We start from the raw sequence: 15,638 nt of genomic DNA, 5'->3' as shown, positions 1-15,638 counted from the left end.
GTAATTCCAAATATTTTATCTTAAATGAGTCTCGTTTTGCAGAGGAGAAGCAGCGGTAGTAAAAATAGCATAATGCGCCATTTGACTGCATTGCATTTTTTCGTAGAATCGCAGACGGTCGGTGTGCCGCGTGTGCCTGTTGGTTCGGTCAAACTCCAATCCTCGGTAAGAAAGGAAAAAATCGCCGCTCAAACCAGCGTTCGATGAGAATAATCGTTGTCCGGTGACTGTACACATAGTCCGCTGCGGGCCGAAGTAGATAAGTCCTTTTCACGCTGAGGCGTCGTATGTAGTCAGACAAACTCTATACAAATATGCACGACGCGCTTGGTGCAATTACGCTGGTTGATCTCTAACAAAAACGCGAGATATATACAATGAAAAATATATGCTTCAAATTCTTTATTAAATAATAATAGGAACTTGAGAAATATTTTTTTAAATTTTATCTTGTGATTTGAGTGTAAATATCGAGTCTGATTGCTTCGAGCACACCGCGCACATTTGAATAGAACTTGTACGACTACGTACGCTGGTAAAGGACTTATCTACTTTTTCGTACAACGTACGCATGTACTACTTGTGTCATCAGCGAACAAGGATTGATACGATTGGCTGCCGCTGGGAATAATCGACCGTTATAGCTTCATTCGTGTGGAAAAATAGTTAAACAAATATTATACTGGCACGTATGTACATATAGTAAGGCAGGCAATGATATTGCGTTTGAAGAGGCGCGAATAAAGTTGTCGAGAAGATCGGAGGCTCGGCGTTGAGTAGAAGAGACAGAGGGTGGGTCAGCAATAAAACTAAGCGGCTGGCTTGATTGCGTTCGATCGGTATTAGCCAATTGACGATGGGCTCGATTCTTTCGGGAGTCAAAGCGGAAAATCGATCCTCCCCACTGGCCCTTCGTCGCTCTACCGGGCCATCGATTACTACATAGCATACTCGCTCTACGAGGAAATCTCGTTTGGCCAACAACAGCGCCCTTTCCTCGATGTTGCCCCGCTCTCAATTATTCAACGTGATCGCAATCGGAGAAATGCTTTAATTATTACTTTCTTAGATATGTGTAGAGCAGATCGAGGCACGCACGTTTTTGGCCAATCGCAATTCCCGCATGAAAAATTCATCTTCGTTCGTGTAATATTTTCACTGCTCCTTTCTATCCAGCATACTGCTTTCTCTCCAACGCAACATAAGTATGAATATTTTCCTTGATCTCTGCAAGCTAGCCCTTAAATCGACCAATCTCTATGCACGAGTTGCAAAACGAAACGTTTCATCGACGGACATATCGATGAAATAATTATTTTATCCTAGTGTATTTATTTAATCGACTTGGAATAGAAAATTTATGTCTTGTGCGGGGAGAGAGAGAGAAGGAGAGAGAAATTGCTTTAATTCTGGGTCAAATGTCCCACTGGAATATTAAAGCTTTTGGCGAGAGAAATTAAGCTGATATAATTTCTCGAAGGGAGGATCTGTAGCAGGCGTAAAATTCTCCAGTATCCTGTAGGTGACGCTATAATGCGTGCTGTACGCGTGCTATACACTCACTGTGTTTATCGACCGTTGTGTGTGCAAACTCCTAAAAAGACGCGGGGTGTGGTCGCTATTTTTTTACTCGATCTATATCGACGACAAGTCTTAAACACCTCAACGACAAACCAATAATTATTGTGTCTCTCGTGCAAGGCTGTAAACTTTCCTCAAAACTTCCTCATTAATTTTCCATAGCGAAGCTCGGAAAATCTCGCATATTATAGGTGCTCGTTCGATCGCTCCTGGTGATTTTAAATTCAACCTTGTAAACATTCGACTATCGCGGCCCAAAATTTAAGGGAAACTTGAGAGAAACAACCCTCCCCCCCCACCTCAACCAGCAGTGTAAAAAATTCTTTGGTGCATGTCGTTCGCAGACTTTATAACGCGTAACTTAATTATTTATCGGAGGCGAATGACGATGGTGGAATGGAGGAACGGGAAATCGCCAACTATTTCCACCTAAGCTATAAAGGCCGAAATTGAGTTGCCACGATCGCGGTAACACGTTACGCACAGAAATAAACGTGCTGCTCTAAAATTAGTCGTGTGGCGCGCGCTTTAGTATCCTCTGAGTTTTCTCTAGGCGCGATGAAAGAGCATCGATATATGCTCTAATAGTAAAAACTTATTAACTCGTTGGCACTCGATCAAGAATTAGCATAATTATAAAAATACAGCTTTTCGCTTTCGGCGATACTCTGTATATATTCGCAAACATTTCGCTACGATAAATCACCCTTTAGAAAATGTCGAATTTTGTGTCAAATTCAATTTTATACTCGCGAAAGTTTGACACCTGCGCGTCTAAATTTTCTACACGGAGAAAATATTAAGGTAAATTTTATTGTGTTCCGTCGGTTTTCCTGTCAAACTTTTCATTCCCAGGAAAAATTATTTATCTTTTCAAATATATTTTAATGATCGCAAAGTACAAATTTAAGTTTATAAATTCAATCATTTTTCCTAGAAATGGAAAGATATGACGGTGCACAATTGGGGGCTCGCGATAAATTTTTGCTTTAATATTTTCTCCATGTATAGAATAATGTATATATATATATATATATATATATATATACGTAGAAAAATCCATTTTCTGTGTGATCAATTTATTTGAAATTGAGAGACAGTATCGTACGCGTCTACAACCACCTGCCGAGTCTGATGAAAGTAGAAGTAGAAATAAAGGAAGGTGTGGATAATGGTATAGGAATAAGAGAGAAGATGAAGCAAAAGAGCAATTGAGGGTCGGGAGTAGAGAGAGAGAGAGAGAGAGAGAGAGAAGGTGCGACGCGACGATATCGTATTGATTGATGAGAGATCCCGGTGCGACGGGAATGCGAATGCTAGGCGAGTCGAGTAAGCAAGATGGCCAAGGAGATAAGAAGGAAGGAAAATAGGAAGTTCGAAGCTAGGGAATATTCGAGAAACGATCGGTGCCGGCGCGGTCGGCACGGTCGGCACGGTCTAGGCTAGGCCGGCACCGGCAGCATCAGGCACCCTCGCTCGACTGCCTGCCTGCTTTGCTTCTTTATATATAGAGTCGAGCCAGGAGTCACACAGTCAGAGAAGCCGCGATCGCTCGCTTAAATTTAGACAAAATCAAACGTCTTGACTGGCCTGCCATGCCGCTCTTACACTTGTACAAGATATACTCGTAAAAATTTTGAATTTAAACAATAACAATCGTTATATATATATATATATATATACATGTATATTTGTACACGTATACAGAGGGAGAGAGGGAGAGTGACAAAAGTTGAGAAGCTAGCTATAGGTTGGTGTTGGTGGTGGTGCTGTTGGCAGCAATCATGGCGGGCGACTTGGCGACGCGTCCGCCTCGCTCCGGGGAGAACGGAGAATCGGGTAAAATACTCGCGTCGTTTGAAACTCGACTCTATACGTATATATATATGTACGTGTATGCAGGGTCGAGGAAGCGAATCGGAAAAAATGAGAGAAAAAGTGACGAGAGTGAATTTTTGGAGGAATCTAATGGTCGAGGAATGCTGCGTTCGCGTTGGAAGAGAGCCGCTGCGGTGAAAAGCGAGGAGTAGGCAGAAAGAGAGGGGAAAAAGGAGGTGGGAGGACGGGAAGCGAGGAGAATCGGAGTATAAATTGGGTAGAGGGAAGCGCGCGCGAGTGGGCGACACAGGGCTACGCGCCGTAAGCGCGCCTCGCCTCGCCTCGCCTCGCCTCACCCCGGCTAGCCGAGCCGAGCCGAGAGATAGCAATGTTGTGTGTTCCTCGCGTGTTATTTCCGAGAGGAGAGGAGAGGAGAGCCGCACGGAGGAGAGAGAAATGGGGGGAAGCGAAAACGCGCTGCGGCACAAAAAGTAACATGGAGCAAATGGTACTTACTTGCCAAGTTCCTCTTTGAGCTCGTAGTTGTCACTGAACCACGTGGAGGGGACCGGGGAAGTCATGCCGGCGATTGAAGTGGCGTAAAATCGACGAGATAGGGTTGCTGCTCGCACGATGCTCGAGAGTAATATATAGAAATATACTATATATATATATATATATTTATTTGTGGGTGCTCGCGTGTGTCAGTGTGCAAGCACGAACTGGCTCACCGGGTCAGGTGGCGCACGACGAATCAAAAATCGTTCCTTGTTGCTGTACGAGGTAATACGAAAGAGAAACGTTGGACGTTGTATAGTGTATAGCAGAACGAGTTGAAAAGGTTGAAAGTCGACGACGATGACGGGTAAAAGAGGAACTGTTGGCGCGGCGATTGTTCGCGAGAGCGAGCCACACTCAGCCGGCCGCCGCTACCGCCGCACGCGCTAAGGGAAACTTCGCAGGCAGGTCAAATTCGATCAATAGAGGGGAACCGCCGCAGCGCTCTGCTCTGCTCTGATCTGATCTGCTCTGCTCTGCTCTGCTCTTCTCTGATCTGCCACTGCTTCTGCTCTTCTCCACTCTTCACTGCTCGACTCTCTCCTCCACACGCTCTCTACCTATACGTGTAGAGACGATCCGGAGGGGATCGGGAAAGACGGGGGGACACGGACCTGCTTTCCTCACTTGCTTTGCTTCGTTTTGCGTCGCGTGTCCCACTCTTTCCTTCTCTTCTTCTATCTCTCTCTCTGTAATCTTCCTCCTTCGTATAGCTCTGCTACCACTCCGATCCGCTTCTACCGATCCGTAACCAACACTCGTCGATACTCGCCTGGTTAACGAGCGGAGAGAGAGAGCGAGGAAGAAACAAGGGAACGGACAGATAAACAGAGAAACGGATAAAGCTCGACTATGGTTTGCTTAGCAGCTTCAAAACGGCGCTACTGTACAACTGTTAAAGTCCTCCAGTTCTTGCCAGTATCTTTTTGTGTTCTCCCTCTGTGTCCTCTATTATGCAGCAGAGAACACGCGATAACCACGCCACGCGCCCCAGTTCGACACAAGATGCGAGTTTTTACTCTCGACTGCCAATGACAGCAGCTTGCGGCAGTGGTAAATCTAATCCGCGTTAGTCGCGCGGCGGTAAAACTATTTCCTCTTTGAACTCGGTCTGCACTGCTCGCCGGCAGACCGTCGACTGACTCGCGTAGTGGTACTTTGCCCCACTGGCGGCGTTCAATCGCCGACAACCACCGACAGTGCCCGATTCCTCGCGTCCCGATGCGATCCGTATCACCTTTCATTCGAACCCCAGCACCCCCGCCCCCAACCCCATCCAAGACCGACCCCCCCCCCCCCTCCTCCCCCTCCCTTTATTATCTTTCCTCCTTACATTCCCAAATTTCTCCTATCCCTTCCAACCTCCCTTCCCCCTCTAATCTTACCGATTCTCTTACACGTTGGATGTATCATTACACTCATGACCCTATGATTAAAACTAACAATTTTTAATTACTTAATCGTAATCGTCGATTTTATTATTTGTTGTTTAATTATATTTTTGTAATTTTAACATTTCGAGTATTTTTTCTATCCTGTATTTCGTTCATAAACTTTGACGAAGAAGCGATATTAACTGTACATCAGTCTAGTACCATAAAAATTATAATAAATAATAATGCTTTTTTTATTAATTTGTGCAATCTTTGCGAGTTATTCGTTTCCGAACGAAAAAGTAAATGACTGATATTTGTTTTCGCCCAGAATCTTGTCTCGTAGCTAAGTAATCGCTTTGAACGAATTTGTCCGTTTAAGCCAGTACTTTTATCACTTGCTATGGGGTGGCTGGTGCGTGCTCACCATCTTGGTCCCACGTGGCTGATATAAACATGGAATCTACTACTGGCGCTTACGTCACGTAAAGCAAGCTTCACTGGTATGGCCTCTACCTGGTTCGCTGGCGTATTTCTAGTTTGATAAAAAAATTCCATATACGGCATACAAAGCTAGGTTAGACAAGGAATGATTTCCAAGTAGATAACATTTCCTTTTATTAATAAAAATTCATTTGTTGACCATTAACATAGTCAAACTGATAGTATTAAAATGTGCAGTCAGCAAAAAGCTCCATAGACTACGTATAATAATAGTAAATAAACTTATGGTACTTTGTGCATGGAATAAATCGTATACAAAAGCAACATTACATCCGACTAACATTATTCAAAAAATTGGAATTCCCCAAAAAAAATGACAAAAAAATGGTAATATATTGTGTATAAGAATTTACAGTGTCTCGAAATATCTCATTATGTTACTAATATCATGGAGAAAACGCCCAAAATGAGATCCTCAAAAAATTAATTTTGTTTATAAAATTGAATATCGCAGTCTTGTCCACCTCGATTCAAGATTCGAATCAGCATATTCCGTATAATAAACCGTGCTTCCTAATGTATATTCTAGTATCGTTGGGTACTCTTAATAACACGACCCGAATTTAATAGGAATGATCCTTAAATCCATCAAATTTCACTGAAATCGCATAATTGGTTGCTTAAAAAAAGCCTGCGCCTCGCATTCGTATGATAAAATTGATCGACCACAGTTACAAAAATACCGATATGAATACCAAGGCTTTTTTCCTCCCCAATGAGAACGATCTTTCAAGTATCAAAAGCATTTAGCTAATCCGCCATGATAAATATTTCTCGTTTTCAAGCTTTCTTCATTTAAGAGGGACGCTTTTATTCCACAGTGACGGATTTAGCCAAATTCCTCGGACAATCTACATTACAGCCACGCAAGACTGCAATGTGGAAAGACAAGAGTTGCATAGGAATGACCGTGAGTATTCCCTGCAAGCAGTCAACAGTCTTGGGAACTTCTAGTGCTCTAGCTGCAAAGGATTTTGTTTCCTCGTCCCCTTCCTCGCAAATAACGATAGGTTTGCCTTCTCTCGCAGTTACTTGTTGAAGTGCATTCATACATTTCTAAAAAATTAAAACAATAATATTTATTAGGAACTATAAATGTTTACTCTCTTTCAATGGTGCGTCGATAATGCTCAACGAGACTTACGATATAAACTGGATCTCGCATGACGATCATGATGACTGGCATGGAATCATCTACTAAAGCAAGTGGCCCGTGTTTTAATTCTCCTGCCATTATACCCTCGCTGTGCATGTAGGTCAGCTCCTTGACTTTCTACAAAAATTACAAACCAAATTAGACCAATAACAGAGAATACTTGTGACCTGGGATATTTGTCCTTCGTACCAGTGCACCTTCCATACAAGTAGCAAAGTTATATCCCCTGCCCATGATCAATAGGGATTTGTGCTGGAACAAAGATTTGGCCAGTTCTTTGACTTTCTCATCCAATTTCAATACTTCACGGATTTTACTGTCCAAATCTTTCAGTGCTTCGATAATCTGTTGACGTCTCGTTCCTAAAGAAATCCTATCCTCGCTCATTACCAAAGCAAACATTACGAGAGAGATAAATTGCGATGTGTATGCTTTTGTGCTGGCTACACCAATTTCGGGTCCGGCATTAATGTGAACACCGCAGTGTGATTCTCGACAAATGCTACTTCCCACGGTATTCGTGATACCAACAATTAAAGCACCGCGGCCCTTGCAATAACGCAGTGCCATTAATGTATCTGCCGTCTCGCCTTAAAAAAAAAGACACGATTTAAATAAAATTCTTTGTATTTAAGTGCTGAGTGAGAAACTTATCGTTTGCCAAGGGCCTAAGTCGTACCTGATTGCGAGATAAAGAAGCAAACGTCATCTCTAAATACAGGAGTATTTCTATCGAGAAAGTCGGATGCCAATTCTACCATAACTGGCAGTTCGGTTAATTCCTCGAGCAACTGTCGAGTGGCTATCGCCGAGTGATAACTTGTGCCGCATCCAATCAACATTAAGCGCCTACATCTTTTAATCTCAGGTATATAATCCTTAAAGAAAAAAAGAAATGACAATGATAAAACATAATCGCAAAGTGGCGCGATCGATTTCGTGGAATTTATTACTATACAGCTTGCTCACCTTAATGCCACCCAAGGTGACAGAGTTATCTTGAAAATTTAAACGCCCTCTCATAGTATTGACAACGGATTCCGGTTGCTCGAAGATTTCCTTTTGCATAAAGTACTCGTAGTTACCCTTCATGATTTGCTGAATTTCCATTTTTAGAATTGTAATTTCTCGAGCATGTGGATCGTCCATGCAACGACGAAGTCGATGAATGCTGAGCGCTCCTTCTTTCACAGCAGCAACATCATCGTCCTAAAACAAAGTGACATTTATTTATTTATAAAAAAACACTAAGAAGAGCTAAGAATGTCGAATGTAGATGAAAGACAAAGAGAAAAATTCTCACTTCGAGAAAAATCACACGGTTCGTATGTTCAATAACAGCGCTGGCGTCCGAGGCGAAAAAGTATTCAACTTCCTTATCTTCCAATGGTTGGAATTCGGAAGTACTATCGCTTCGTGGAATTACAGGCATATCGGGACTACGTCCATGTGGTCTGTGATCTAGTAAGAAAAAAATGTAATTATGGACCACGTTAAAATATCTCCTTAAAATAATCCATCAAGCCCAGCACCAAATTGAGCCCGGGATGCTGTGAGTGTATTTCTTTAATCTTTATCCAACTCTGTACATCAGCTGCAAATAATCATCATACATTAGATTTATTAATTGAGGAGACCCATTAGCCTGGACATGTTAACCTAGTAGATCAGTGGAAGCTCCAAATAAGATCCGCCATCATGAAGCTTACTATGCTTTTACATTTACATATTGTTATAGCTCGGGTATAGAAATAATATTCCCCCACCTTTAATGGTAGTTTTTTTTCTCATCGACTTAGACCTTTGGATGCCTGTATCTTAAGATTAGTTAAAGAAATAAGGTTTACATGACAAAATACAATAATTAAGCAAATCTGAATTTGTGCCAACATAAAGACATTACGAGGAGTTAGAACGATTTGATTAAGAAGAAAGTAATGACGATGTTCGATGATCCAAAAGCGAAACATGTGTAAGCATTGCGTGTAAGTAAATAATGAGTCTATTATTGCTATCTGACATAAGCGATAAAGCTTTAGCTCAACATAAAATAATACCTTGGGTCGTAGCTTCACCTTCTGCAAAGGGAAAACAAAATAATTAGTACATAAAACAAAACAAAAATTAAAGCCACAATGAAAATAGAAAAAAAAAACATTAATGCGACCAAAATTAAAATGGAATCAGTACAGCTATGAAATGTGTTTTGGTACTCTCCGTTTGGTTGGACCAAGCAGAGGAGCAGTGAAATACAATAATAATGGAAGAAAAAAAAAAGAAAAAATCAATGGAAATAACGAAATGACTTGCTGGACGACACACAATGGAGCTCTGATATAGTAAGCGCCCGAGAAAACTTACACGATAAGACATATAACGAGAATTTGTACACTTTGGATCCTTTATACTAATTGCATACTCGAATAAAAATATTGATAAACAAAGTTTAGCTCTAAGAGATCCAATGTCGAGAATCCCATCAAGATATATCAAGATTTGTTAGTATACCTTCGTTCACATATGGAAGTTCATCTATTTGGTTGGAAGGTTGTTGAACAAAACCGGAAGGATCATGCAAAAGAAATACTCATGTAATAATTCTTCTTGGACGATAATCCATGCAATGAATGAAAATATGTCAAATAATCGTGCATCTAATCCAATTGCTTTCCACACTTTGTTAATTATGAATTTAAACTCCCTTTATATTACATTAGTAATTGCCATGTTAAACATGTTAACACTTTGTCCTATATCTCGCATTTTCATCAATTTTTCTTCTTTCCTTTGAGACTGTCCGACCTTCTTTTAAATAATCTGACTAACCTTTACCATAAAGAATTGGCACGTGATCAGTAGCTAGTCGTGTCTTCGTTTTTATGCCAACGAGAAGGGGAGATCCTCTCCTCGTGGCCACGCATTCTCCAGGGAAATATTTGCTCTTGAAGCAAAGAGCGAATGCACCTTCCTGAGAAAATAAAAGAGAAGAAAGAAAAACTTGTTAATTTTCCTTCACCTTCCATAATTGAAGACGGGTAGGTTTGTTAAATATTGAGGAGTTTACCAGCTGCTGTACAACTTGTTCGACGAGCTCGCGGAAGGAGTATCCAGAGTGTTGCACCCATAAATGATGAATGAGCTTGGCAATTACTTCCGTGTCAGTCTCGCTTTCGAATTGATATCCTCTGTGCTCCAGCAGTGTCTTGATATCTTTGTAATTGGTAACAATACCTGTGGCAGAAGGTAGAAATTACTTTGACGTTTATTGATTGATTAAAGAAAAAGAAAGCCATTGGAAAATACGCAGCGTATAATTGTTAATTCGCTTAGATTTACCATTGTGCACAACAACAAATCCATGCTCGTTGTCGGATCGTTGAGGATGAGAATTGACTTCGGATGGGACACCGTGGGTCGCCCAGCGGGTGTGAGCTATTCCGACGTGACTCTCGGTCTTGGCCTCAAAATCCAAATTGGTACCTGCCGATAAACAAGAAGAGTATCAAGGAAAGCTTAGATAGAGAAAATGTAGTCTATGCGCGGCACGAGTTGGACTTGGTTGAGAGAAAAAAAAGGGAGAAAAAGAGAAAGAGAGACTTGGCTGGCTGTCCTTACGATGAAAGATTTCCTCCTCCAGTGCCTTGACCTTTCCTTGTTTCTTGATGACGGAGATGTCCTTGCCACCGGCAGCGTCAAGAGCGACTCCTGTGAAATGTGAGTCAAACGGTTTAAACTTTTCCTCTCTGATAAAATCCACGCTCGAGACAACGGGCACGTGCTCGAATCGAAAAAAAGTTTTTTACCTGCCGAATCATAGCCCCTGTATTCTAGCCTTTTCAATCCTCCCACGAGGAGCTCGAGGATCTCTTTGCGACTCTTCGGTGTTAGGTAATTCAAATATGCGAATATTCCTGAAAAACAAAGAAAAGGCCATTTTTTCAATAAACTCTTTTAATATTGAAACATGAAAATTTTCCGTTATACCCCCCCCCCCCCTTTCCTCTGCGTACTATTAGTAGCTAGTGGCAGTTGTTGATGCTTCGCACTATACACATGTGTGTATCAAGGAAAATGTATTATTTATTAACCACCGGTGCTCTTGAGAATTATCTCACTGCGATAATACGCCGGCCATAATCTGACTTTTCCCACCTACGAAGAGAGCGCGTGTACCTGTGTATATTATACAGTTTTCACGGATTTTTACAAAGTCGAAGGTCATAGGAATTCGGCAAGAAGCAATCTCGCGACATTCCTTTCTCCTACCTATTATACGGAAAGGGAATGTGGTTTCTCTTTTGTCGCTGCATCAGACGATGCGCATTTACATATTACTATATATACAAATAAAGAATCCTCAAGTTTGGAAGGAACGAATTTAGTCAATATGGCAATAGCAATAATAACGAAAAAAGGGGATTTCTAACGCCTACATGCTGTAGGCATAGAAACAGGTAATTCCGGCTGTTTTTATAGTATATACAGTGTATATATATATATATATATACCATACAATGTATAGTATACATAGTATAGCCAAGCGAAAGGGAAAGCGTTCATTGGCTTATGATTTATCGAAAGAAAATCCGTGCCCGAATACATAGCTAATATAACCAACGACAAATTCTGAATTAGTCTTTTACGTACACGAAGAAAATATTGAAATAAATTTTACCATGTGCTCTTAGTTGTACTGTCATACTTTTCATTCCCAGGTAAAATGATTGATTTGTGTAGGTGCATTTTAATAGTTGCACACTAATTTTAAGTCAAAATTCAATCGATTTTCCTGGGAATGAAAAATATTACCGTACCATTGGGAGTTAGTGGTAAAATTTTCTTTAAAATTTTCTCGTGCAACGATTGAAAAAATTTAGGATAAACAGAAAACGTACCGCCCATGTCATCGGAGCGTTTCGTTGCAGCGATATATCATCCAATAAAAAGATCAAACAAACGCGCGCGCGCGCTTTTTTTTTTCATTGATTCGATCGCTGCGATAATATATCGATTTAGCCTGATGCAAGAACGAATTGAATTGGTCTATCGACTTTTCTTTCCCTTCCTGATATTTTTCATATATATCTGTCCTGCCACAGACTGGCCTCCTGCTCGGTACTCGCTGCTGCTAATTGCTATCCTGTCCGTCTGCCTGTCTGTCCGTCCTCGCAAAGTCTATATAGCAGCGAGCCGATAATAAACTTTTTCATTTCACTCGCTAATCCTTCGCGCGCGGCTATAAACTCAGCAGGAAATTAGTTTCAATCCAGCGCACGATAAAACCAACATCGATCAACGGTTAATAAACTCGATAAGAATTGGAAGATTCGTGTAACTATATATACAATATTTGATGACCTCGGAAAATCACAAGTATATGTGCATAGTAGACCAATCTTTGAACGCGTGTTCTTTTTACATTTTCGAGTTTTATAAAAATTACTCTTTGTCAGAGAGGAAAATCACTTTTGTGTCTCATAGCAAAATATTGTCCTTTGATCTCGAAAAATTTGACTCTTCGAAAGACTCGTTTTATTTACTTTTAATCATTTTAAATCAGCAGTATTAATCAACTATTACGATGGCCTCATCCACCTTATCAGATTTTATCGCGCCACGTACTCGAACCGCGGCACTATTCCAAATGCACGATCACTGCATCTAAAACGAACAAAATAATATTGCAACGTTAAGTGGCCACAAAGTTTCCCTTTGAAATGCTCCTACCTAAACAATTTTTCATTGTTCCTTTGCAGCATTTTGTTTTGGAAATAAATACCGCCCGCTCGTCACATAGTACGTTTAACGATATCAATTTCCGACTCTCTTTATCGTTCAAGACGGAAGCTGAAGTTGATATTTTATTGTTTGGGGATCCCTCGGAGATTCTCTCGCACGGCATAGTATAGCCTTTCTTCTGCAGAGAACAGAAGAGTATAAGCTTTCTCCGATGGGACAACTGCCAAGTTCGATCACTACTATTTATCTATATATACATGAACAATTATAAAAACACGACGCTCTTCCGGTATATCTTGCAAAGTCTACTTGAAAATTCACCTTGTTTTGCTCTCAAGGATGATGAAACGGAAATAAAACTGTGAATTCTTTCAATCCTTCCTATATATATATATATATATATATATATCAAACAATAACTTACAGTCTCGAGACACTTGCTATATGCATCGGCTTACCAAAGTTATACAAAATAGATTCGGGAAAGTCTAGATCCCTGTATGTAATCCTCCGAAAGCTCTCGTCTCTTGGCACGCCGAGCCGCAACACCGCGACGTCTTATCGTTACATCCATGCCGCTCTGTCGATGCCGATTAATTATTATGTACATACCGAGTACCTTACTGACGGAAGTAATATAATAATAATAAGAGAGAGAAAGAAGCAGTCGGATGCCGATAAGTCGAGCCATTGCGCGATAAGTACGATAAAATAGCAGAATAGAGAAATTTGTGTAGGGGAGGATAAAATGGTACGCGAGGAGTGAAAGATAATAATAATGAGGTGCGTCTCATGGTGAAAGGAGCGTTGGTTGACGCCTGCGACGGGCGAGGCCGATCAATGTGCCGAAATGTCACTCTGTGTAACGTCGACCTACCGCGCGCGCCGCGAGGATAAGGAACTTTCACTCGCGCCTATACGCGTTTACGTACCGTCCCAGTGGTTACACGCAGGTTACACCGTCCCAATCCAAGCTAACTCGGTCCACCAGTCGAGTATGCACTTACCATGGCGAAAAATTCTAATATCCCACGCTAAATCCTCGTGTTTTCTGTATACACCACTATGTTATTTAATTCTATATTTGCTTTCAGTCTTAGACACCCTGGAAATCTTTCTTTCCTATGTAAATAAACTTCTGAACTATGTATGTATACATTTCTTTGGGTGGCGTACAGTTTAGAAAGAAAAACAGGAAAATAACTGCTGCCCTGTGACAGTGGAGGCGCGACAACTGTTCAATTAATCATGAATAGGGAGACACGTGTAGCATTGGAAACGACCTATCCTATCCTACGTACAGAGTCTATTAATAACAATCATCATCATGATAATCTAGTATTTTCGTGTAGGGATAGTTTCCAATTGCGTTTCATCGATTCCTATCTTCTATTTCTTACCAGCGACGATCCTTCCTTGTTAATCGGTTCAACACTTTTTCTCAATTATCATACAAAGTGTACGAATCTACGAGCGATTAAATTACGGCGAGAGTTACACCGGTTTCTTCACATAGACGTAACACAAGCATAATTATGCATAAGTATATAGGTCATCGGCCGAAGTTGGCACTCCCTGTATGTGCTTTTTGCGATTCGCTGTGCTTCGCTCATTTTGTCCCTCGCTATTGAAAATTCTATAAAAATGCTGTTTTTCTTTTTACGTAATGATCACTTGTTGGTTTTTTATATTCTTCTGCTTTAGCTTGATCAAGCTGAAGTAACGTTTGCAAAATGGTCAGTTCCCAGTGACACTGAAAAAAATCAGTCCTGTAAATTGAAAATAGTGAGTGATTCGTTGGAGATTTCGTCGTAGAAAGTAAAAATCCGCGGCGTAAAATGGAAAATAATGCGTGCAACGGTAAAAAGTAAACGCAAAGTGAAGGAAAGAGCGCGGTATAAAAGACTTTCGCTCTGACACGTCTACGATGTACCGGTAGCAACTTACGCAAAGAATTTCATCATTGCCTGATTCGAATTGCTCTTCGGATGATCCCCCCACGATCCATGGAAAAATCAGCTTCGTCTCAAATCAAATCAATAGTCGTTTTCAATTTACTTTCGAAATCCTTTTAAAATATCATGATAAAATATTTATTAGCTTAGCTTCGAACGAATCTTGCGAATCTTTAATGATTCAGACTTTAGGAGATCAGTGCGGTGAATCGAGTGTTTACTCGATAGGTGAATATGCTATAATAGTTTTTTACATAAGGATTAAGGTAATAATATAAAAATTATATACTGTATAGGTCCTATATCCAATTTGACAGACGATGCACACGTGGTTCAATTGTGCAAAACGATGTCCATTTCAAAGATTGATCGCTTTCTTAAAAGCATATATGTCATTTTCTCACTACGCAAAATCTTAATATATATTAACTTTCTATGACTAAGAATTCTTATTATTTATTCCTGTGCGTATTCCAAACTTCAAATCACACTTGTAAAATTCTCTACCGCTCTTTCTATTTAAATCTTCATCATTCTCTCCTTATAGGTTAATATTATTATAAATTATTTCAATTGATTAATAATTATAATATAAATGCTATGGTAAACAGACATTCAATAAAACTTTGACAAAAATTGTATTTTGCACGGGACGAAAGATAGTTGGTTATATTAGGTTTAAAGAGTTGACATTAGCATGGTTATCAGAATGACAGAGACTGAAGAGAAAACTCACCACACATGTTAACTGTTAACGGAGCGCCACGTACGTGATCGGAAGATGAAAATGATGTATACACGAAGAGTACTCGTTCAGCCAACGTTTCGTGGCGATCTGAAGACCTTTTTCCTACACAATCTGCTCTTATGATATGGAATCTCTCACGTAGGTATAGGTAAAAGTAAGTGTGGCTTTGCTTGCGTCCAATAGTATCTCATTTATGTGCCTGTGTG

At 40.5% G+C, this 15,638-nt stretch overlaps 2 protein-coding genes across 21 annotated transcripts in view; both read right to left on the bottom strand.

Annotated features, from left to right (window-relative positions):
• CaMKII (Calcium/calmodulin-dependent protein kinase II) overlaps positions 1 to 5,239 on the bottom strand; it is an 84,803-nt gene extending 79,564 nt beyond the window's left edge. For all 15 annotated transcript variants that reach the window (XR_010823710.1, XM_066738135.1, XM_066738136.1 and 12 more), the window contains exon 1: positions 3,916 to 5,239. Coding sequence is in view for 14 of the 15 variants with exons in the window: in XM_066738135.1 (XP_066594232.1) it covers positions 3,916 to 3,980 (65 nt within the window). In the remaining variant the exon portion in view is untranslated. The remainder of the gene's footprint in view (positions 1 to 3,915) is intronic.
• Positions 5,240 to 5,931: 692 nt separating this feature from the next.
• On the bottom strand, positions 5,932 to 15,548 carry LOC136780139 (glutamine--fructose-6-phosphate aminotransferase [isomerizing] 2-like). Of its 6 annotated transcripts, none has more exons than XM_066738276.1 (14): positions 15,421 to 15,548; positions 10,794 to 10,901; positions 10,606 to 10,695; positions 10,327 to 10,470; positions 10,055 to 10,221; positions 9,817 to 9,958; positions 9,499 to 9,522; positions 9,048 to 9,068; positions 8,294 to 8,451; positions 7,960 to 8,199; positions 7,670 to 7,868; positions 7,180 to 7,580; positions 6,979 to 7,107; positions 5,932 to 6,890 (listed from the first exon to the last, which is right to left on the bottom strand). In XM_066738276.1, the coding sequence occupies exons 1-14, from the start codon at positions 15,425 to 15,427 to the stop codon at positions 6,645 to 6,647; spliced, it is 2,076 nt and encodes a 691-aa protein (XP_066594373.1). In that variant the 5' UTR covers positions 15,428 to 15,548; the 3' UTR covers positions 5,932 to 6,644. The 6 variants fall into 6 exon arrangements, with proteins under 6 accessions (XP_066594373.1, XP_066594374.1, XP_066594375.1 ...); XM_066738277.1 differs by having other exon boundaries at positions 9,823 to 9,958; XM_066738278.1 differs by lacking the exon at positions 9,048 to 9,068.
• Between the last annotated feature and the right edge of the window lie 90 nt (positions 15,549 to 15,638).

This window comes from Prorops nasuta, unplaced genomic scaffold (genome assembly GCF_024137725.1).
Source record: "Prorops nasuta isolate Cenicafe-Biocafe unplaced genomic scaffold, Cenicafe_Pnas_1.2 PNAS00018, whole genome shotgun sequence".
NCBI classification, from domain to species: domain Eukaryota; kingdom Metazoa; phylum Arthropoda; class Insecta; order Hymenoptera; family Bethylidae; genus Prorops; species Prorops nasuta.
This window is presented reverse-complemented; position numbering and strand designations above follow the sequence as displayed.

What these genes read in the sequence shown, in the direction of transcription:
- LOC136780139 (XM_066738276.1), bottom strand. An exon ending in ACTTCCATATGTGAACGAAG is followed by an intron (nt 9,069 to 9,498) that starts GTATACTAACAA and finishes TTCCCTTTGCAG; the next exon opens with AAGGTGAAGCTACGACCCAA. An exon ending in AGGTGAAGCTACGACCCAAG is followed by an intron (nt 8,452 to 9,047) that starts GTATTATTTTAT and finishes TTTTCTTACTAG; the next exon opens with ATCACAGACCACATGGACGT.